Consider the following 24147-nt stretch of genomic DNA (forward strand, 5'->3'; position numbering starts at 1 on the left):
GACCGACATTACTTCCCTCACCGTACACTTGGGGCTGCATTGAAGAAAAGATATTCTCTGCCACAGATTCAAAATCTTTTCTTCCGGCAGTATAATTTTCTGATCTACAGACTTGATCCAGTACCCCAGATACAGGATCTCCTGTGTTGGGGTTGTCTTGGATTTCTCCTGACTGACAATCCACCCTAATCGACTCAGGCTGAGTTGAGTCAATTCTAGGTCCTGAGAAAGACGACTCTCTGAGTGGGCTGTTAGGAGCAGATCGTCTAGGTAGGGGATAATTGAGACTGATTGAAGCCTCAGAGGAACTAAAGCCTCTCCGAGAACCTTGGTAAAGATTCTCGGAGAGGATGATAGACCGAAGGGAAGTGCTCTGCACTGAAAGTGGTAAACCTTTGTGTCTATCTGCACTGCCATCTGAAGGAATTTCTGGCATTCCTCCCTTATTGGAATGTGCAGATAAGCATCCCTTAGGTCCAGGGTTGCCATAAATGTCTCTTTCTGCAGGAGATTCTTTATGGAATAAATGGACTCCATCCGAAATCTCTTGTAACGGATGGAGCGATTCAGTGGACGGAGGTTCATAATTAGTCTGAATCTCCCTGACGGTTTTCTTACCACAAAGATGTGCGAGTAAAAACCGTCCCCTTGTTCCTGAATAGGGACTGGTGTCAATACTTCTTGATCTACCATTTCCCCTATTAGTAAAGGTAAGGCCCTGGCCTTTTCTGAGTGACTTGGAAGCTTTGTCACCAGAAACTTGGAAGGAGGGTTGCTGTGAAATTCCAGCGCATGACCCCTTTTTATTATATTTAAGACAAACTCGTTCGAGGTTGTCTCTTCCCATTGAGGAAGAAATTTGCTTAATCTTCCTCCCACAGGAACCCTGACGTCACTGGGGTTTGGGATCCTGATTGGGGCGGCTAAACAGTATGCCCCCTTTTCCTTTCCCTTTATGTCCCGACCAATGTTTTTTGGGGGTTGAACTCTTCTCTGATTTAGAGGGTTCCTTAAAGGGACGAAAAATTTTTCTTTGAAAATTTTTCTTCTTTGCGGGAAAGGTTTTCTTTTTATCCGCCGTCCTTTCTAAAGCGGAGTCTAATTCAGGCCCGAAGACTAAGTCTCCTGTAAAAGGGACGCTGCACAGGCGGGTTTTAGACGCCGTGTCTCCCCCCCAGGTTTTCATCCATACTGACCTCCTTGCTGCCACTGAAAGTGCTGCAGATTTAGCCGTAAATTTAACGGAGTCCGTGGAGGCGTCAGAGATGAAACTGGTGGCCTTAAAAAGCATAGGGAAGGATTTCAAAAGCTCCCCCCTAGGAGTGCCTGCCTTTAAGTGTTCTTGTAGTTGTGATAACCAGAACTCCAGGTTTCTAGCTACACAGGAAGTGGCTAGAGCTGGTTTTAAGCCTGCCATAGAGGCATCCCAGGCCCTCTTTAAGACAATGTCTGTTCTCCTGTCCATGGGATCTTTCAGGTGGCCCATATCCTCAAAGGCCAGATCAGCCTGCTTTGAGATTTTGGACAGAGGGGCGTCTAGTTTTGGATTTTTATTCCAGACCGCCTCTGGGCTCTCATCAAAAGGGAACCTTCTCTTAAGGGATTTAGGAAAGAAAACCTTCTTGTCTGGTTCAGACCACTCCTTAAGGACAAGGTCAGAAAGCACTTTATGTATAGGAAAAACCCTTGCTTTCTTTTTCCCCAGAGCCTCATACATTTGATCATGTCTGGATAACTGAGTTTCTTCCTCCTCAATTTCCAGCGCATCATAGATAGCCCCCATTAGCTCATCTACTTCCTCGAGAGATAATCTATATTTTGAGGCTTTAGATGCTGCTTGATCCTCTTCCTGACCCGAGTCAGTGTCAGAGGATTCGGGGCTAATCAACGTGGGGCTAGGCTCCCTGACCATACGGGGCTCCCCTGAGCTGGGTGTTGTAAGGCATGGTGAGGATGAGATTATAGTTGTTTTACTCGTGGAGGCAGCTGCAGCTGATCCCACGTCAGTGATTAACTCCCGGAGGGACTTAAAGGTCGACGCCATTTCCTCTTTAAAGGAGCCCAAAAACTTTGCTAAAGGGGAATCTGCCTCAGATTTAAGCAAGCTTGCAATGCATTGCTTGCATAGGGCTTTGTTAGAGCCAGAGGACAACCTATTCCCACAATTAGGGCACTTTTTGCGGCCTGTCTTGTCTTCCCTTGGCATCTCTTTAGCCTGAAAATAAGAAGACAAAGGATTTCTTAGCGTCAGCACCATGTCCCTCTTAGAATCACCACTAACAAACAACCTCACTGTGAGTAAACCGCCACCGTGGGGTACTACAGGGCCCAGCCTACAAACACCACCACTCCACCAGAGTAATAGCATGCCCAGCAGCCTACCTGGGTTTGGCTGGTGCCTGTCTCCGCCGGAGTATCCTGGGGAATAGCCTCCATGGTCCCCCTCTGACGCTCCGAATCCCGCCGCTGATCCGGTATAGCTGGACGCTGGTCGGGCTTCACAGGCACAGCGCTGGCTCTCCCTCTCCTCCTTGTACCCTTAGAGACCCGGAACCGGAAGTCTCGGCACGCAGTGATGACGCGGTTCCGCCGGAAGTGAACGCTCGGCGTCTCCGACCCCCTGCAACGAGGAGGGAAGATGGAAGGTTCCACTCACCACTCCTGGGGGAAACCGGCGTCATTCTGCCCCTGGCCACCTCGGCACTGGAAGGAGGAGGGTAACGGGTCTGCTCCGGTTCAGCTGGACGGTACCCGAGCCAAAGAAAAAAGGTATGGACCCAAACTGCAGCCATAAACCAGGACCCGGTCCCTTAGGCTTGCAGGTTCTCAGGCAGCCCCTGAGAGGGGCCTCCAGGTTCCTGGCAACATGTTCCTCCGACGGAGGAAACACAAATGACTGACCAGGGACCTGAGGGACCGCCTTTTGAACTGTGGCAATGTGTTTCCTGTGTCGATGGGAGGAGCTCCATCTCTCAAGGGCTGTCCTGGAAGAACACTTGGGAAAATCTATTTATCTAAAGATAGTTTTCTGTTCAACCGCAATAGGGCTTATCCGTACGTCAGTACTTCGACGATAAATATCAGGGTTATGGCAGCAGCTAGCTAGCTGCCATAACCCCGGAATTTCCAGGAGCGCGGCATGTTTCTCTTTAAGATAAAAGTGGTCTCCGTGGCAGAGTCACCACAAGATAACATTGGCGGCGGGAGAGGTGCCCATCCTCCTCGCTGTGCTCCGGTCGTCATTGCCGCTTACCGGACCTGCCGGTAGTGGCAGAGACTAGATCACGTGGATGCCTGGCTGCTGACTGAGTCACAAAAAGTCACATCCGTCCATAGCTCTTAAAAGTGTAAATATGAGATCTGAGGTCTTTTTGACCTCAGATCTCATATTTAAGAGGTCCTGTCATGCTTTTTTTCCTATTACAAGGGATGTTTACATTCTTTGTTATAGGAATAAAAGTGACTGCAATTTTGAAGCGTGACATATTGGGTATCAATTTACTTGGCATAACATTATCTTTCACAATATAAAAAAATTGGGCTAACTTTACTGTTGCCTTATTTAAAAAAAAAAAAAAAAAAAAAGTGTATCCCCCCCCCCCCACAAAAAAAGTGCGTTTGTAAGACCGCTGTACAAATACGGTGTGTCAGAAAGTATTGCAACAACTGCCATTTTATTCTATAGGGCGCTATAGAGGATAGAGTAAAGGATGCTTTCCTTTCTCATTCTTCATATTACATTCTCTATCCATCCATCTATATTTGGGGGTTCAAGTAATTTTCTAGAACAAAAAAATTTTTAAGTGTCAAAAAGAAGCTCGGTCCTTAAGCGGTTAAATACTCAGTTTATTCAGCATGAAATTGAGCTTAGTTATGTAGCATGAGGTTGTATATATATTCTGCAATATTTACATTTTTGTTAAACTCATTCATTCAATGATTCCAAGTTCTCATTCAGCATGATTGAATTGGTTCCGATATCGCTGTTTTACTAATCCGACAGCTTATTATTCTAAATAGGAAACCTTCATTTTGTTTGCAAATATTAAAGATTCTAACTATCAACAAGGATAAGTCCTTGCATTTAAAGAGCACCTGTCATTTCAGGTCCATCATGGCAACGCTTGTTAGCAGGCATCCACTCACTTGCTGCTGCCACATTCCTCACCTTGTTGTGCCATTGCTGCATCACCAGCCATCCCATTAAAGTGAATGTGACGGTCAGGGAGTTAACAGTGGGCAAGAGGAGGAGCAGTTGCAGGATAGAGATGACAGTTGCCCTTTAAAAAAAATTATGATTTAAAAATCAAGCCTTTTTACTAGTTATTTAAAAATCGACTTGATTTAAACCAAATCCACCCTGGCTATAAATGAAAAGACTGAAAATTTTGTTAAAAAAATAAAAATAAAAACAAAATGCATTTTTCTTGGTTTCGGTTATCATGAATTTTTATTCATAACATTTTTGACAACAGGTCCGCTACAGGTCTTTGGTAAAAAATAACCCAAATCAGTGTATATTTGGCCTTTGTGAAAGTTATAGAGTCTACAAGCTATGGTGCCAATCACTGAAAATTGATCACACCTGATGTACAGAGGCTCATTTCTTGAGACACTAACAAGCCGGGACAGTACAAATACCACCCCCCCAAAAGTAGACGTTCCAATGTATTTAGTGAGAGTCATGGTGAGTTTTTTAAAGTTGTATTTTTTTTCCCCCACACTTTTTTGCAATTGTCATAGTAAAAACAGGTTATTTCTCTCACACAGCATATTCATACTTGCAACCACACCCCAAAACACATTCTGCAACCCCTCCCAAGTATGGCAAAACCACATGTGTGGGACTTTTTTTTTTTACAGCCTGGCCAACATGAGGCCCAACAAGCAGGGAGCACCGTCAGGTGTATTAGGGAAATAAATTCCACACTTAATTTCTTGACTACCTCTTAGGCTGGGCATACATTACACAATTTTCTTGTACAATGTTTACCAAAACTATATAATCACCATAACCATAAAGTCAAACCTAAACACTTTCAGTGTGTATGCAATGAGGCAGGCCCTTGCACTACATAGTTGTAGGTAAATCTAAAGGAAATTGAAGAAAATTGTATACTGTATGGACAGCTTTACACTTTTGAAGGCCCTGGAGCACCAGGACAATAAAAAAGGCCCAAAAAATAAATAAAAAATTACTCCATTTTGGAAATGAAAACACCCCAACGTATATTCTATGATGCATAATGAGTCTTTTGAACATGTCTTTTTTTCAAAAGTTTTTGGAAAATGTGTAAAGAAAAATGAATTTTTTTTTTTGTACAAGATATTTTTAACACCTAGCATGTACATAGCAAAAATTACATCCCAAGATACATTCTGCTGCTCGTCCCGATACCACATGTGTGAGACTTTTACACAGCCTGGCCACATACAGAGGCCCAACATGCAGGGAGCACCAATAGGTGTTCTAGGAGCATGAATTTCAAATCTAATTTGACTACCGATCACACTTTTGTGAGGCAAAGTAGTGGCACTGATGGGCACGGATGAATTCCATATGAGAAGATGGCAGGGATGAGCATGAATGAGCCATGGATGGGGATGGATGAGCCAGATTGGGCAAGGATGAGCACTATGGGCACTTTAGATCCAGCCCAGTGGGTGCTGCTGCACCCACCCCCTCCTTTTCTCACACCAGTGTACCGATCGGTGCGAGAAAAGGGGAGGGACTAATTCGGACATACTCCGGTTTGTTCGCGCCATCACTGGACAGAGCGATCACATGGTAAAGGGCCGCTGTAATTGGCCTTTTCCCCTGATCTGTGACGCGCCGGCTCCAGAGGACCCAATGGTCATGGACAATCCAGGGTGCTAGCCCTAGGGGGATGCCCGATTCTGGGAGGACATCATTGTATGCCCTCCCAGAATTAGCCAACTGCGATGTAGCCTTTATTTGGCAGACACTTACCTCACTGTCTTCATGGGTATTTCAAAACACGTATCCATTACTTCTGCCTTACTTCCTGGGGAAACTATAGGTCATGACAAAGGAGGGAGTTGACCAGCTGACCTTATTCGCACAAACCCTGCATCATCCCACCCACCTACCTACCCATTTCCAGGTGCATCTTTTTTTAAATAAAATGAAATCAGTGATCACCCTTCTCTTCTCTTTTTATTTGTAGTTTTTCAATCTGAGGATATCCATTGTCCTGAGAAGGCAGCAAGACCATCAGCGATAAGAAAGCAATTTACACTGTATACCTCTGGGCTAACCATTGCGAGCGCAGGAGAGAATTTGCTTGTTACAGCCCTGACATTGACTGCACCCAGACAGGCATACCAATGTGGAATAGCCAGTAAAATCCCCTAAAGTTTCATGAAGTTGAGTGGTACCTTCCGGACCACATCTGCTAGGAACTCAACTTAGGTCTTCTGTGTTTGAGGCCATGCCACACCTTGAGATATCTCATGGCAGATTCTTAATCCAAATGCTTCCTTCTCATCTTGAGGATGTTCCTCTGGATGCCTCCCCACACACAAAAAAAAAAAAAAAAAAAAAAAAGAGAAGGAGCAGTGGAAAGAGCATCCATGTTTGCGTCCCAGGCATTCCAAGCCAGTGAGAACCCTTGGAAGCTGCTCCCACAAGCAAAATATGGCTGCAAAAACTTCACCCCTGGACCAAAAATGAACCAGAGGATTGTGCCCCTGAGACAGTAGAAATTTAAGATAAGGGCAAGGCTTCATAGTGAAACTGTCCCCTTGGGGAGTGTCTGAGGAGTGCTGGCACAAGCCAAAACACTTAAGTGTCTGTCACCCCCAACGACCCAAAATACTTGATGCGTGCCCTGGTGCTGAAGTTAGGCAGAGTATCTGAATGGCTGGCTGTTATTTTTAACAGGCGCTCGTGTTCAGAAGTCAGGCAAAATGGAGTGCACACATGCTGCGCTGGTCCATCCCTTTTTAAGCCAATTTAAAAACATCACTACCGTGGTGTGTCATTCTGCCCGACAGAAAACAGACAGTTAACGGTTAACTAAAAAAAGTGAACATGTCAATGACACTCTCCACATAGGCCTTCATAAGGAACTGAGAAACAATTGGTCTCTGAAAGAATTGTCAGGGCTGAGGTTTGACCCTTCACGAACCTTAAGGCCAAATGTTGATCCAGACTACACTGGAAAAAGGATTCACACTTCCTCAGATGGAATTCCCTGGTCTCACACCACAAGAAATATGCTTTTTAGGTGTGATGGTAGACTTTGAGAAGTCAACTTCCTAGCCTTTAAGAGCAACTGAATAAGGTAAGGCCCCTATCTCTCTGGCGAAGGTGGTAAATCAATCCCTGGGACAGAAGATACAGATGAACTGGGGAGGGCCTAAAAAGAGCATGACAGGAGCCTGATGAGCTCTAAGTATCACAGCTGCTTGGGCCACTAAATCCCTAGAACTGGAGCAAGATACCTTGGCTCTTGTTTAAAGGGCAATAACTTATGCCCTGTACACACAGTCAGACATTCTGACTACAAAATCCGTCGGATTTTGGCCCAACCTTACCTTGCATACACACGGTCGCACAAAGTTGTCGGAAAATCCGATCTTTCAGAATGCGGTGGCGTAGAACACGCAAGACGGGACTTTACAGAGGGCAGTAGCTAATAGCTTCCGTCTCTTAATTTATTCTGAGCATGCGTGGCACTTTGTCATTCGGAATTGTCTACACACGATTGGAATTTAAACGATCGGATTTTGGTGTTGGAAAATTTTAGATCCTGCTCTCAAACTTTGTGTATCAGAAATTCAGACGGAAAAAGTCAGATGGAGCCCACACATGATCGGATTTTCCAACAAGATCCGATCGCACATTTTCCATCGGAAAGTCTGACCGTGTGTACAGGGCATAACTCTCCACAGCCTTTCTAAATCCTGCTGAAATTCCCCCAAGGCAGATAGGTAGGGTAAGAGGCCACAAGCCCTATATATCAATGTTTGCTCATCTGGCTGGTATACCCCCCCTAAGGGGTCTTCAGGGACTGGGCTCCATCAGATGAGTGGACCCTGGCACTGTAAGAGCATCCTGCAGCTAAGTCAATGCCTTATACCATGTGCTTAGGCGTTTGCAAAATGCAAAATCCAGTGCCCAAAAGGGTGATATTACAGCACTGGTGCCCCTGGCAAAACCAAGAAGTAACCAACCTGGAAGCTACAAACAGGAGCCCCAGTGGCTCTGCAGCAATTGAAGAATTTTAATAGAAGAAAAAAATTTCTTGATAAAAACGAACAAAGACTTGCTCCTCTTACAGCAAAGAAAACATGTCTGTTCTATGGACACTAGCAAAAAGACAGAGGCATGCTGGGAGAGAGAGAGGTTAAATTGGACTGTGCTTACAGCTTTGCTTTTCCAGCATCCAATTCTTCTGATGGTGGCAATAACCTAGTGTTTCAAAATACTGTGCTGCATTCCTTAATGTATGACTAAGAAACAAGCCACCTCCTAAAAATGTTAAATTTGCCTGGTTGTCCAGCTACGGTAATCTAGTTGTTTCAAGATCTCAAGCCACTAATCCATTAAGGAAAAAAAAAAAAAAATCATGTGTGTCAGTAAAGTAAATATCTGCATACTTGCTGCAGGTAAGTTTTGGATGCATTAATGCACGAGGGGTCAGCATAACAGTCAGGCAACATTTTCAGTAGGAAAAGTCAGCAATGGCAGCCTCCAAATTTCTCTCCCGCCCAGTTTCTACTAAGATCAAGTCATACCACAGACAAGATTATCCAGTTTCTATTCTTAACAATGTGCATGCAAGGAAAAGAACACGACAGCTGTTTAAGAATACATATTTGTCATTACCTGTCAATGCCTTTGTTTAGAAGATTAACTAGAGAGCTTTTTGTGGTAAAAATGTATGTTGGATGATAAAAATAAAAAAAAAAGCCACCCATGAGTTCTTTATGGTGAACACATCAGTGTCCATTGCTAATACATAGCCCAGGCTCTGTAAACAAGGTGTACAACCACATTAACACACAACCACACTATGAGCCTATAAACCACAATGACAGGGTGCGATTCTTCTACTTACCCAAGCAGAGGATACAAATTGGGGGCTTTGAAATAAATAACATAATAAATTATTTTCTCCAACAGCACTTAAATTGAGAAGTATGCTTGTGTGTCTTTCAAGGAATGAAAAACTGCACAAAAACACAAATACAGCCTTTATGCTGCTGGTTTATAGTTTCTACCACTTTATGAATGTAGATCAGACCAAGTCAGACAATGCACAGGATTTGTCCTACTTTGGCACAAGGTGTTAGAAGATCAGATTAAGATGTGAGGTACCTTGTTGGGTTCGGTTTGTTGAAGTCGTTGTTCTTCAAGCCTCATTTGTTCCTCCAAGAATTCTTCAAATGATGTCTCTCTCTCCTTAATGCTGGAAACGATTGGTCTTTAGAAGAAGAGGACATAAATATATTTTATGGCTTCTGACTGGTCTATAGCATATAGGTTGCACAGGTGAATAACAATCCCAAAGCAACAAAAAAGCCTTTATTAGCTGTCAACAGGTCAAATGTTAGATAAAACATATCAATATTTGATGTCTTTGACCCCTTAGGGAGATTCACGTTCTCCATTTGTCCTGTTTACAACAATCATTGAGGGCCAGTTCACATAACATGCAGTCCAGTGCATTTTTTTTTTCTGCATCAAAAGACGCATGGAAAGTAGGTTATATGGTTTTCAATGGCATAGCTCACACCAGTGCTTGCAGTTCCAGAAAAAAATAAAAAGAAAGAAGTATAATGTGGTGTATTTTTACTGCTTTGAACTGCACTGGAACGCTGAAGGAGGAGGGGGGTGCCAATGGATTCCCTCATTTCCTGTTTGGCTATGGGACAGGAAGTGAAGTTAAATCTCCACAATGGGACACAGACGGGGAAAATGAAATAAAAATATATCTTACACGCATCCTGGAATAGGAGGACTGCGGCATGGTCAGCTACATGACAAAGTTAGTCTTTACGCTGATGACATGCTGCTGTACCTTGCGGACTCTGGCCCGTCTCTACAGGCAGCCCTGGACACCATTAGTATATTCGGCGACTACTCGGGGCTGCGCATTAATTGGGATAAATCTCAGATCCTCCCCATGGATTTTGGCCCTCCCACGGCGGAACAGGCTTCCTCCCCCCTTATCCGGGTAAGTTCCCTGAAATATTTGGGTATCGTGATTACCCGCTCCCCTGCAGACTTTACTAGGCTCAACATAGAACCTTTGATTACGACCCTTAAAACCAAAACACAAACTTGGGCTAAACTCCCCCTCGGGATATTGGGCCGTATCAACCTGATAAAAATGATTATACTCCCACAATTTTTATATGTCCTCTGGCATGCTCCAATATATTTACCCCTTCGAACCTTTAAAGACATTGAAGCGATCCTTAACTCCTTTGTGTGGGGGCGGAATCGGCATAAATTGTCCTGGCACGTATTAAAACGTCCCACCGACCTGGGCGGCGCAGCGTTACCCGACTTCAACCTGTATTACCTGGCTGCACAACTTTCTCACTTTTTTTATTTTGACAAACAGGACAAGGAATGGTATCTGACCCTAGCGTGCTCTTCCCTGTCTGCTGCGTACACCCACCCCTATCAAGTGCTCTTTAAAACTCCGATAGACCCGGAGGCGCTGCGTAATCGCCAGGGTTTGTTACATACCCATTGCAAACTATGGGAATTGGTGGGGCGCAGACTGGGACGACCCGCTATGCACTCGCACACCCCCCTATGGCATAATCCGGGACTACAAGAACTATTGTTATTACCAGATTGTGGCCTGTGGTTATCCAAGGGAGTGGCATACCTCTCAGATGTTTATAGTAACCAGGTTCTTAAATCTTTCCAACAGCTTAAAGATGAATTCCACGTCCCCAACCACATGTTCTTTAGATTTCTCCAGCTTCGGCACGCCCTTCAGACCCAATTTCGTGATCATCCCCCGAATCTGGAACGTACGAGTATTCTAGACACCTTGCTGGGACAGGACCCCTCCAAACTAATCTCCCTCTTTTACAATGATCTTCTCCGTCCCATGGCAACCGTATCTGCATACCAACTGAGGGATAGATGGGTCGGGGACGTGGGACTGTTGGAGGATGAGGAGTGGGAGGATGCATTGGCTACCTGTAAAAAGGTGTCTACCAAACTCTCGGACCGCCTGACCCAAATGTACATCATCCACAGGGCCTATATCACCCCATCCCGCCTCGCTCGGTTTAATCCGGCACAGGACCCCGGCTGTCCTAGGTGTAACGGATCGCCCGGTACCTTCTTTCACCTGTTGTGGTCCTGTCCGGTAATACATGATTACTGGTCCCACGTTGTTAAGTTTATACATGATGAAATGGGATCCCCCCTGACCATGTGCCCCAAACAGTGTTTACTGGGGATATTCCCGGATCCCGATTTTGATAAGCCCCATATTACTTTTTTACAGGAGGTACTATTTCTTGCCAGGTTAATGGTGGCAAGGAAATGGATGAGAGGGACGCCCCCGAGTGTGCAGGAATGGATAGCTGCTGTTAATGGTGTCCTTCCATATAAGAAGGAAATATACGCACATAGGGGCTGCCCAGCTAAGTACAGGAAGATCTGGGATGTATGGTTAAATAACGCAGCTACCTGCAACGCCTTGGAGGCCGATCCCTGACCCTAAATGTGTTTGCCCTTCAGAGTATCCAGCCTTCTTGTTTTCCCCCTCCTCCCCCTCCCTTCCCCAGGAATCACCACATTGATGCTTTGTTTTCTCTTTTCCTTTTTTTTTTTTTTTTCTACCGATCTGCCTCAGTGCTGTGCTTTAACTCCTATTCCTGTGACCCTGTTAATTGCCCTTTAATGTACCCTCCCTATCAGTTAGGTTTTTGATGTCTCCTGCTCCCATCCAGCATGATGTAATTTTGATGTAGCTCTGTTTTATTTGCCTACTGTATGTATTTTGTACCCTGTGGTTCTTCTCAACTCAATAAACACTTTCTTTGTAAAAAAAAAAATATATATATATATATATATATATATATATATATATCTTACAGGCTATATAGTCATCCCTTACTCTATCCAAAATTAAAAAGAAAAACGTTTTGCCTATAGTTCTACTTTTCTACTACTAGTTCTAAAATTCCCTGTTATTTACAGAGCTATCGTTTTGCCTTGCTGGCCAACAGAACAACATTGCTGTATGGCTTCTTAAAGCTGATGAATAGCTAAAAAAAGGTGGGGAGAGTGACATTTATAGAAACAAATGGGAGGAAAAAATAAAAGCAAATGGGGAAATTGACTTTGAACTATGGAACCTAATTTTTTTACTCTCTTAGAAAATAAAAAAGGTTGCAAAGGACAATTCGGATTTCTTCACTCTGGTTTTTTTTTTTTTTTATATAAAAAGAAGACCCCTATAATCAATCATACTCCAATTACCCGTCAACCTCAATAATAAAGACTGAGGTTTGTATAGCCTGTCTTTTTGAGCTCATTTTATCTGGAGGTGGTTATCTTTATAAGCACAAATCATGTTTGCAATAAAAATACTGACCACTTCCTCAACATCTTCCTTAAATTTACTAATAATAAAAAAAACAAAAAAACTAACAAAAAAACACACGTTGATAGAAGAAAGTTCCAACATAAATGAATCACTCCTAAGCCACTTTCACACATCTGCACTGTAGAGACATTTATTCCCCTAGTAGTGAAGTTTGTAGTGTAGGTGATGGTTCCTAAACTTGGTGATGTATACATTTACATGCACATTTTGACCCTTTGACATGCATTAGTAAAAAACTGTACATATCATAACTACCTAGTGTTTCCAGGCAGATTATACCTGGTTTTCAGGATAGATTGGACTTTTATTTGGTGGCAAATTGTAATGGGGATCTATGGATAGGATAGATGTTGCACGCAGTAGTGGTAGACACAGACTTCTGTTGAAGGCAATTTTTTTTTCCTCCTGACACCAATGATGCTATTGTTCCTTCGCACCCCTTGCTAGGCACCATTGTTCTACTTTAACCCCACAGCCTACTGGGCACTTTTGCTACCCCTAGCTAAGCCCCTTAATGTTCCTTCCATGATGAACCCTACTGTTTCCTTTAGCACCTATGCAGCGCAAGTGTCCCCAACCCCCCACCACCCCCCAGCATGAATCTTCCCGGTTTATGGGGGGGTGGGGTGAGAAAAATATGCAACTGATTGAATACAGAGAGTCAAGTTGTAAGATTAAAAATGCTGTTAGAAAAGAGAAATACCAGTTTATATGTCAGAAATCGAATGATCGCCTAACTTCTTGTTTGAGCTGACTATAAAATGCATCCCTATTGTTATGGAGAGAAGCAAAAAAAAAAAAAAAGGGTAACTTTTCTGTACTTGCAGCATTTTTAAAGGGATAAAAAAAAAAATAAAAAAAAAATAGGGGAATGTGAATGTATTGAAAAGGTTTCTGAATAGGTCTCCCCCTCCGACATACATTCCAAGCATTATGTGCTTATATCCATTCTTGTCAATTGGCGACTCCTTAAAGCAGTGGTTCTCAACTTTCCTAGTGCTGTGACCCCTTGATAAAATTTCCCAAGTTGTGAAGACCCCTAACAGTAAAATTATTTTGTAAGACTTCAGTGGGTGTAAAAAAAAAAAAAAAAATGTCTGCTTGGCGACATCTAACTATATCCTTACTGCGGATGAGATGGCGGGGACAGAACGTCCCTTATGCGTGGTCTCTCCTCTCCCAAAAGTGATGCATCGCTGGCTGAGAAGGACCCAATATTACTATGTGTACAGAGTCGAATCTGTCCAGATTGGAACAGTGTTTGTGACCCCCTGGCAAATCAGCAAATCGACCGCCCCGCCCCGTTATCTAGGCTTACCTGTAGGTCAAAGTGGTTTGTAAGGGTTTAAAACCACTTTAATGTTTAAGGAAACAGGTGCCTGCTTGTCTAATTCTTGCAGTTACTAGTTTTTTGTTTTTTTAATCGGTTATGAAACACTGACCAGCAAGCAGATTATGTTTAACTTCTTAAAGCGGAGGTCCACCCTAAAATGGACCTTCCGCTCATCGGATTCCTCCCCCCCTCCGCCGCCACAATTGGCACCTTTCAGGGGGGAGGGGGCTGCAGTTACCTGGATAATACAGGTAACTGCACCCACTTCCGGGCTAGCTCTCTGCGGAAAGTGCCCGCCCCCTTCCGCAAGTGCCCCGCTGCCTGCTGGGAAACACACAGATCCCAGAGGCAGCGCAGTAGGGAACCGGGAAATGAAGCCTGATTCCAATAGCCAAGATGGCGGCGGCAGCACTCGAGTGTCGATCTAGAGATCGGCTTCGGGTGCCGACATCGCGGGCGCGCTGGACAGGTAAGTGTCACTATTTTAAAAGTCAGCAGCTGCAGTATTTGTAGCTGCTGACTTTAAAAAAAAAAAAAAAAAAAAAAAAAAAAACGCGGAGTCCCGGCGGACTCCCGCTTTAACAAATTTAAATTGTACAGACAAGAGCTGAAAATACTGTATAATGTATAACAGAAACTATTTCCTTAAATCCTTGTTAGTCATCAATTCAGTACAGTGAAATGTGATATCAAATAAACTTTGACAATTTCCTGTATCCCACACCATATGTGCAAGTGGCCAGTTAGAAAGTGCAGAAGTGAACATAAAGCCGAACACCTGCCAGTAACCTCATTATCTGGAGGCATTGCTGCAATTAAATATATAAAGAGCTGATACATGAGCTTGCCTTTTCTGCAATTGAGGTGGAGAGATTCTCACCTTTCTTCAGCTTCGACATGGTTCTTCCTAAGCCTCTCCTTTAAGAAAGAATCATCATGTGCCGACTCTTCTGTGTCCCCTTCATCACCTTTAGTACACAAAAATACATTATATTTAGCAAAATATCTTCTATAGCTAAAAAAATGATTTTTTGTAGGTAATAAAGCAGACTCAAAAAAAAGAGGAATCTTGACCTACCTGTAAATTCCATGTCAAAGTACAGTATTTTTTTTTCTTACAAAAAATAAAACTAAAAACAAAAAAAAGGCTATCCAGAGAACACATACAAACGAGCAGAGCAGAGAAAATACCAAATACACATAGACAACTACTTTACAGAGTACAGCACAACAAAGACCATTAAGCAGAATGTTATCCATGTTGAAAAATTGCCTGGTAACAGGAGCTCTGCCACTGGACAGGGTAGATGGTAGGGTTGAGAATGGTTTGGAAGGGGCATACTTCTATAACTCTCTACCTGAGGGATTCTATGGTTGACAAGTCTGTATGTTGTGGAAAACTGGAATGGTGTCCAAAAGAACCATGTCCTATGAAAGTGTTCTCGTTTTCACACAGAGATGGTAAGTTCTTCCATAGCAAAAACCATGACCAAAAAGGACAGATCTGCAGACATGGCCCCGTTAGGCATGACTTCTGGGAATCTTGTCAGTACTCTGCAAAGTGTTTCTCAACCTCAGTCCTCAAGTACCCCCAACGGGCCATGTTTTCAGGCTTGCCTTCACTTTGCACAGCACAGCTGCTTAAAAAAATCCATATCAATGACATGGTATTGATAAGAGCTATATTATCTAAGGGAAGTTTCCAAAACATGGTCCGTTGGGGGGTACTTGAGGACTGAGGTTGAGAACCACTGCTCTACAATAACATGAAAGAAGTTTGTTGGAAATCTTTCCCAATTTATTACAAATAATAATAAAAAATAAAAAAAAAATAAAAAAAAATCATTCACATGTATTCAAGTATTCACAGCCCTTGCTCAATACTTTGTTGAAGCACCTTTGGCACCAATTACAGCCTCAATCTTTTTTTTGCATGATGCTATAAGCTTGGCACACCTATTTTTGGGCAGTTTCTCCCATTCTTCTTTGCAGAACCTCTCAAGCTCCATCAGGCTGGATCGGAAGCGTTGGTGCACAGCCATTTTCATATCTCGCCAGAGATGTTCAATCGGGTTCAAGTCTGGGTTCTGGTTAGGCCACTCAAGGACATTAACACAGAGTTGTCCTGTAGCCACTCCTTTGTTATCTTGGCCGTGTGCTTAAGGGCATCGCCCTGTTGGAAGGTGAACCTTTGCTCCAGTCTGAGGTACAGAGCGCTCTGGAGCAGGTTCTCATCAAGTATATTTCTGTACATTGCTGCATTTGTCTTTCCCTCAATCCTGACAAGTCTCCCAGTTCCTGCCACTGAAAAACATCCCCACAGCTTGCCACCACCATGCTTCACTGTAGGGATGCTATTAGCCAGGTGATGAGCGGTGCCTGCCGGTTTCCTTCAGACATGACGCTTGCCATTCAGGCCAAAGTGTTTCATCTTTTTTTTTTTTTTTTTTTTATCAGACCAGATAATTTTGTTTGTTTCTCATTGTCAGAGTTCTTCAGGTGCCCTTTGGCAAACTCCAGGCGGGCTGTCGTGTGCTTTTTACTGAGGAGTGGCTTCTGTCAGGCCACTCTACCATACAGGCCTGATTGGTGGAATGCTACAGAAATGGTCGTTCATTTGGAAGGTTCTCCTCTCTCCACAAACGCTGAAGCTCTGTCAGAGTGACCATCAGGTAATTGGTCACCTCCCTGACCAAGGCCTTTCTTCCCCAATCGCTCAGATTGGCCAGGTGGCCCGCTCTATGAAGAGTCCAGGTGGTTCCAAACTTATTTGATTTATGGATGATGGAGTCCACTGTGCTTATTGGGACCTTCAACGCTGCAGAAATTTTTCTGTCCCCAGATCTTCCGATACAATCCTGTCTCAGACATCTACAGACAATGCCATGCCCTTCATGGCTTGTAGAAACATCTCAAGTACGATCAGTGGAAACAGGATGCACCGGGGGTTAAATTTGAGTGTCATGGCAAAGGCTGTGAATACTTATGTATATGTGATTTTTTTTTTTACCATTTTTAATTTGTAACAAATTTGAAAAGATTTCAAACAAACTTCTTCCACATTGTCAGTATGGCATTATGGGGTATTGTTTGTAGAATTGTGAGTAAAATAATGAATTTAATCCATTTTGGAATAAGGCTGTAACATAACAAAATGTAGAAAAAGCACTGCAAATACTTTTTAGATGCACTGCAGGCTCAAGTACCATTAAAGTATGCAACCAGTGGTGTGATGTAACACCTGTACACTGTAAAGTGAATACATTCCAAACATAATCCCCGTTTACACAGGAACAGTCAAATACACAGGGTGACCAAATCTTACTCGTTCACGACAATGGACTAAATAAAGTCCAGGCTTTTTTTCCCATTAAGGTTGGCATACTCCTGAAGAGGTCTTTGGGGACTGGGTTCTCTTGTGATGGAAGATGTCTTGGGAACTGTATAGCACCCATAACAGTAGGTTGCAAGGCAAGCACCCCACGCAAGATTCAGTGCCCAAAGCAACATTATAAGCCATACCCACAGCGTGGGGTCTGGGTACACCTCCCAAGGTTTTATTGAGGTTTCACAGATCTGGATACACTGCTTCTGTAGACAGTGAGGTTGAGTGAAAATACTTTTTAGGAAAATAATAAGTAGTGAAGCTGGTTTCTCCAGGAAGGAGAAGAGGTCCATCACCTACAGACAATAGCAAAAAAACACTGAAGATTCATAGGGTGGGGTAAGGCTATAGGAAGGCACCCCAGGGGGCTGTGTCCTCAAAAGCTTGCTAGTGTCCAATCAACTGGAAGGTAGGAAGCTATAACCCAGGGTGGCCTGTCTATTAAAAAGGTGCAAGGGCGGCGCCCCTCCCCCCATCCATCCCTGCCTCCCCTATCCATGCGTCCGGCCCCTTTCAGGACAACGGCACATGGATTCCAATGGGGGGGGGGGGTCTTTTTTAAGCACTGATTAGAGCCAAAGGCTTCAACATATGGTGGGCTCGGGTCGTAGAGAGTGCACTCTGATCCCACCAAGGTGTGTTACAACAGCGAATTAATATTTGCTGTTGTAACACTGATTCTCCTCCTGGCCAATCAGGAAGAGGGTTTTGACACTATTGGATGCCTAGGAGGAGGGGGGAGCAGCTGCAAGCCACCATGGAGAGGACACAGAGCAGCTGCACCACGTTGCCTGTTACGATGGGATGCCAGACTGGCAAACAGCAGAGGGGGGTGGGGTTTGGGGTTGTTTGACCCCCCCCCCCCCCCAAAAAAAAAACACAAGCACACCACACACACACACACCAGCTGCCACTGCCATAACGCATGGTGAATGAATAGCATTGCCTGTGACCTGTACGATTAAGATACAGGCAATAATCTAGTTAAAAATATCCGACTTACAAACGACTCCTACATACAAATGGAGGGCGACAACAGAAAATGAGATGAAATCTACCCCTAGGAAGGGAAATTCAGTCCTGTAAGAGTTATTATGGGAAAAAGGTACCTCCACTGATGCTTCATCACCAGGCTTGTTTTTACAACAACCCAAAACTTTCAAAATTCAATTGTCATTGGGACAGAAAGTGCAGTGAAGTCTTAACAAGGGCACAGACAACAAAACAAACGTTACAGGGGGTGTCAACCCTTCCCTATGCTAGCCAAAAAGCTTAAAACCTACAGACCCCCATCGCGTTTGTGTGTGTGTGTGTGTGTGTGTGTGTGTGTGTGTGTGTGTGTGTGTGTATTTTTTATTTTTATTTATAGCGTAGGCTAACTTAAAGTGGTATAAAACAGGAAGGATCACATCAAGAATATATGAAGCTGCTGACAGGACATGCATATGGCCACCCTGGGTTAGCTAAACCTGGTTTCATATTTTTCAAAGTGTCTGGTGCTTACCCACAGACACCAAAATTCTATGCACCTACACAAAGCTACTCCACAAAGAGAACTTCCGGGTAAAAATATACACATTCATAAAACACATCACCCAGTACATAAATATGAAAGTATGTTATAAGGGATAAAATAGTGTCCCTTTTGCAGCATCTTGAGAACATACACAATTATATTACAAGTTACTAGTGCCTTGAGGTTTCCCCAATTTAGGCAATATAGGAAGCTTACCTCAACTGTATTCAATAATGTACATAAGACTATCCAAAGTACATAATATTCAAACATGTACACAAGTAGCTGGTTGGCATACCCTTCCATACAATAAAATCTATAAAGCTGCAGTAGCAATGTAAAGCAGATGCCTTCAGAGAACTTTTATTGCCTTGCTTTTGGAGAGCCCTGGGAACCATGAAACCCAGGGCACATCTGTGATGCACATACTAAAATGGAACAGGAAAGCTGACAGCTGGCTTACCTATTTCTAATGCTTTTCTGCCACTCATTAGGTGGCAGGAAGCAGGCTGGCTATTTATTTTCCTGCTTATAAGAGCACTCTAGTTTTTGGGAATGCAACATTTCAGGTGTGGAAATTCATGCACTCAAAAAAATTTCAGAAATGTAAAATATATCCATAACTCTGATACTATAGAATCAAGTACTATATATGCAAAACGCAGATGCACAGATATGAAAAAAATAAAAATAAATACTCACTACTATAATCCTCCGCGACCTCTTCCTTTAACAAATCCTCTAAAGTTTTGGATTTCTCTGGGCTGCATTCTTGAGCCAGCACAGAAGATGGCCGGGATGAACTCCTAGAAAGCTCAAGCTTTTTGTAAAAGTAATCTCTGGGGATATTCCCACTCATCGGAGACATAAGACGAAGCCGACTTTTTTGTGATATAGTGCCGCCTACGTGTCCTGATAGGAGATTCTGTTGGTTGTCTTCTGTAAATTAAGATAAAAGGTCAACTCACTTGAAAAGTAAGTGCATAATAACATTTTAATGCATGGAGAATATAAATTAAATTTTCCTTGTGTTGGTCTTTAACATCTTCCCTAAACTAAAAATCCCTGTTTTATGCAAAGTATGCTAGAAATGTGTAATGGTGCAAAGCAGTGTGTAGAGGGTTCATTCAAAGTTTTTAGTTTAAAGTACCTGCCCCTCAATGGTTAAAAAAATAAAAAACACCCCACACATTTTAGAACAATGTATTTTTTTTTTTTTTTTATGAAGCCTCAATAAAGTTCACCATACACCAGATTTACCAAAACAAATGATAAATGAGAACTAACTAATTTGTATCCAGTCACTACACAGTTGTCGGTAGAGCTAAACGGAGGAGAATTTAAATATGTGTGATGCTCTTAAAGCAGTAGTAAACAGCAACGGAAATAAAATGTACTACTATGTGTACTAGCACATTATGACAGACCGACCCTTAAACAGGTCCCTTTCGTGCAGCGCTGTCAGCGCTGTCACAGACCCTTGGCACTGCCATCTTTACCCGATCTTCCTTCCAGGTTTGCGGGCTCCAGCTGAACGAATGGCCAGAGGCTTGGTGACTCACTCCCACACGTGCATGTGGGAGCCCTCGGCTCCGGCACAGAGCTCTGTAGGTGTGGAACGGGTATGCCGACCCTTCAGAGCGCATACACCAGTGCCGTCACCATCGCTTGTGAATATTTACTAAACTTTGCAAGTTTAGGCGATATCCACTGTACCTACAGGTAAGCGTTATTATAGGCCAACGTATGGAGTTTACCTCCACTTTAAAAGGGATTACCAACAGCTCAATAGTGCAAAAGTCTTTCTGAAAAATGCAGTCAATTTATATACATACAATCTGATAGGTCCTCATACTACATAGTTAGTAAATCTAAAAGATGGTACACCTCACCTCTAGGAATCGGAAGATATTTTACAGATCACTTATAGGTTCTGTGTCAATGGGGTGTATGAATGCAGAAAATACCAACTTATGGTCAAAAGATGAAGCTGAGCAGAATATGCATTTCCTTTGATAGTCTAAATCATCTAGGGGTCATTCTTGATCTGCAGAGATAATAGCCTGAGAACATTCGATTTTTCCCCATTCGCAAACAAATGTACATTCAGTTTCAATAGATTAGCAGCTATGCAATTTTTTTTAATAAAGACACCGCTTATTCATTAACGCCCTAGCACCAGATTACAGCAACAGGATTTCATTATGTGAACTGTATTGTTATTCACCATTTTGCGCTAATGTGCCTTTAGGTCAAAGCAACTATTGACTGAGAGGGGCCTCAGGCAGAGGTTTTAATTGTTATTCTTGTGTTCCAACAAGGTGTACTTGTCACTAAACAGTGCTATAATTAAAACCAAATTTTCAAACAGGTCTTAAAGAGGGAAAAAAAACTTAAATTTTTAATTAACAACGTTCCCTTTTAGAATTTTGGTACTACCAGAAAACGATGATCCTTGCTATATAGCTATTGCGCAACAGGAAAAATGTAATAAATGTCTAATCCAGCTAAGTGGTTTTGCTACATCATCTCCACACTGCAGTTAGCATGGCTTTGTAATGATTGACTGGTTTCAGCTTACTGCTGGTTGTTATGGCTGCCGGTGAAGAGGTTTTGCATACAATTGCAAGGCAACAAGAAAAACGAAGGACGATCGGGCTAAACTGTTAACGAGAAATGCCATTTTTAAAGAACATAAACCACCAGCATACATTTGCACAGTTTTTTAAACACAATACTTTAAAAACAGCTCTAAATCTGACCTAAAGTGAAAAAAAAGGTAGACAGGAAGGATAGGATTGACAGCGTTGGACAACTAAAAAACAAGTCAGCAATGGCAGTTTTCACATTTCTTTTGTGAAGCCAGCCATAGATGTTCGAATCTCTGCCAGTTCCTTCTGAACTGGCCCAGATTCGAATCATGTATGGGCAAGCTAAAATGTACCCAAGTTGATCAGGCGATCAACTTGGGTTCAACTAGACTGCTGTATTACATCCGCTGCTATATAGCCACTGGAATAATCACTTTGTTCTTCCGGCAAGGGTGGCCTCCTCCGCCCCCTCCGGGAGAACACAATGGCTCCGCAGGAGGGGATTATCCTGTCAACATCGTTTGTACTGATGGGGGAATCAAACGAAATTCGCTCCATCTATGGCCGACCTTAGAGGTTGTCTTTAAAATTGCATGTGGTTTAATTTCTTGCCTAGTTTACCCTTTACAGACTGCAGCACTTGAATGAAGATAAACTATTGGTATTTTTAAAAGTAGTGCCAAATATACAATTGATACATTAGCGTAACAGGCTAATTCAATAAAACCTTATTAACGCTTCAGTGCAAATTCATATGAGGAAAGCCAATTATGATTCACTTAACCATAGCCTGACAGGATATAACCCAGGCAGGGCTGACAACACTGCTTAGAATTTCAGGGCAGCAAAAGCAGTGTTGTCAGCCCACTACAGGAAGATAGTAGCTGACTGCATTTCTGGAAGGATCCTCGTATTTTTATGAACATAACTTAGGAAAATGGTCAAATGTTGGAAAGCAGTGCCGATCCCCCCCCCCCCCCCCCCCCATTTTGCCACGTCCTCCATGTCACTGTGCCTTACCATTGCCTCCCAGGAAAGATGGGTGCTCAAATTTTAACTTAAATATTTGTAAATGTTTAAAAAAAAAAAAAAAAAAAAAAAAAATGAATTTTGTACCCCTGAATTCCTTAAGGATTTCAGACTGTGCATTATAAAAGCTGAATGATAATGCGGTGTGTTCATTTTCTTATTAATTTATATAATCTTATAGTGCTGTACAAAGAAATAGCTACAATATAGGTGGTTAATACCGATTCAAAAAAAATATATAAAACAAACATTTTCCATTGGTAGGTGCACAGTAAGAATTAACAAAGATACAATAGGATAAGGAGTACTGTCCTTCTGTGCTTACAATCAATATAGATAGATAGATAGATAGATAGCTATATTAAACTATACAAAATATAAAAAGGTATAAATGTAAATTATAAGATATTGCATGTTCTGGGTCTTGCTCTGTTGTCATATCTGACAGTACAGTGTTGGTTCATCAGGAAGGGACAACCCACAAGTCTATGTCCACTGACTTGTGCTAGCAGTTTCATGTTGGCAAAAAAAAAAAAAAAAAAACAACATTTAAAAAGCGATTGTTCAAAAAAAATAAGAAGTTGGATTCTGAGAAACACAAAAGGAAAAGTATATTTGATTTGTTATTAAATTCATAATTTTTTCCCCCCAAAAAGGTAGGCATGCAATCCATCATATAAATGTGGTTGAAATTAAAACAGACCTGCAGAATCTGTGTATAGAAAATCAGCTTCCAGTTTTGTTTTGTTTTTGTGAAAGTTGAATTGAACATGCTGAAGTAAGAAGCTAATTGGCTACCATGTACAGCTGTACCAGATCAACTCCAAAGTGACAAGCAAGTTACTGCGACTTACCAGAGTATACCGGCTGCTGCGACATATGAATCAGCATCTTCTGCTCCTCCATGAGCTTCTGTAGCTGTTCCATCTGCCTCTGTTTTAGCTGCTCTTGTTTATGTTGTTGTAGTTCTTTAAGCTATGAAATTGAAACATCATTAGGATAAAACAGGACTGTAAACAAGCAGGCTTTCCAGGCTCAGATACATTAAAAACAGACCAAATTACCCTTCCAATATTTAGTCCATAAAAGGTAAAACCACTGAAACCTGACACAATCTGTCTGCAAATGTGGGGCTTAAAGTGGAACTAAACTTCCGTTTGCTTTTACGTATAGGTAAACCCTATTATAGGCTTACCTCTAGGTAGCGTAAATAACTCCTAAAATGTGCCACGGTTTAATTGATATTTAGTGTACATGTAGCCGGTGACATCACTGGGGCATGCGCTCTGAAGGAATGGCCACCCGTGCCATTTCTTCAGAACCCTGTGGTGTGAACGGCGGCACCCACACGCATGCCCAGAAGAAAGACGGGTGAAGATGAGAGCACCTGCAGTGCAGATTGTTTCATGTCTGTGTATCATCTAAGGCTGTTCACTTTACTGGATATACGTGAGTGTTTACATCCACTTTAACAAAGTTGATTAGCCAAAAAGGTTGTCAAAATGAAAATTAATTCACTGCCAGGCTAAATAATATCACACCAACCATGTTGGCTACATTTTGTAAAAACAGAATAAGGCTGATGACAGCATGACAAACAGGTCAGCAAGTTGAGCCCTGCAGACTGCTAATACTGTCCATATTCAATACCCGACCAAACAATGAGCAAGGTGAGTGTTACT

General features: G+C 42.6%; 1 protein-coding gene across 1 annotated transcript in view; it reads right to left on the reverse strand.

Moving 5' to 3' along the window:
* CPAP (centrosome assembly and centriole elongation protein) overlaps positions 1 to 24147 on the reverse strand; it is a 95894-nt gene that overhangs the window by 46448 nt on the left and 25299 nt on the right. The window contains exons 3-6 of the mRNA XM_077483980.1: positions 23320 to 23440; positions 19548 to 19784; positions 14825 to 14912; positions 9347 to 9452 (exon numbers count right to left, since the gene is read on the reverse strand). Coding sequence (XP_077340106.1) covers positions 9347 to 9452; positions 14825 to 14912; positions 19548 to 19784; positions 23320 to 23440 — 552 coding nt within the window. The remainder of the gene's footprint in view (positions 1 to 9346; positions 9453 to 14824; positions 14913 to 19547; positions 19785 to 23319; positions 23441 to 24147) is intronic.

Source organism: Lithobates pipiens, unplaced genomic scaffold, assembly GCF_037356315.1.
Source record: "Lithobates pipiens isolate NorthernLeopardFrog02 unplaced genomic scaffold, aLitPip1_a1.2 Scaffold_16, whole genome shotgun sequence".
Lineage (NCBI taxonomy): Eukaryota > Metazoa > Chordata > Amphibia > Anura > Ranidae > Lithobates > Lithobates pipiens.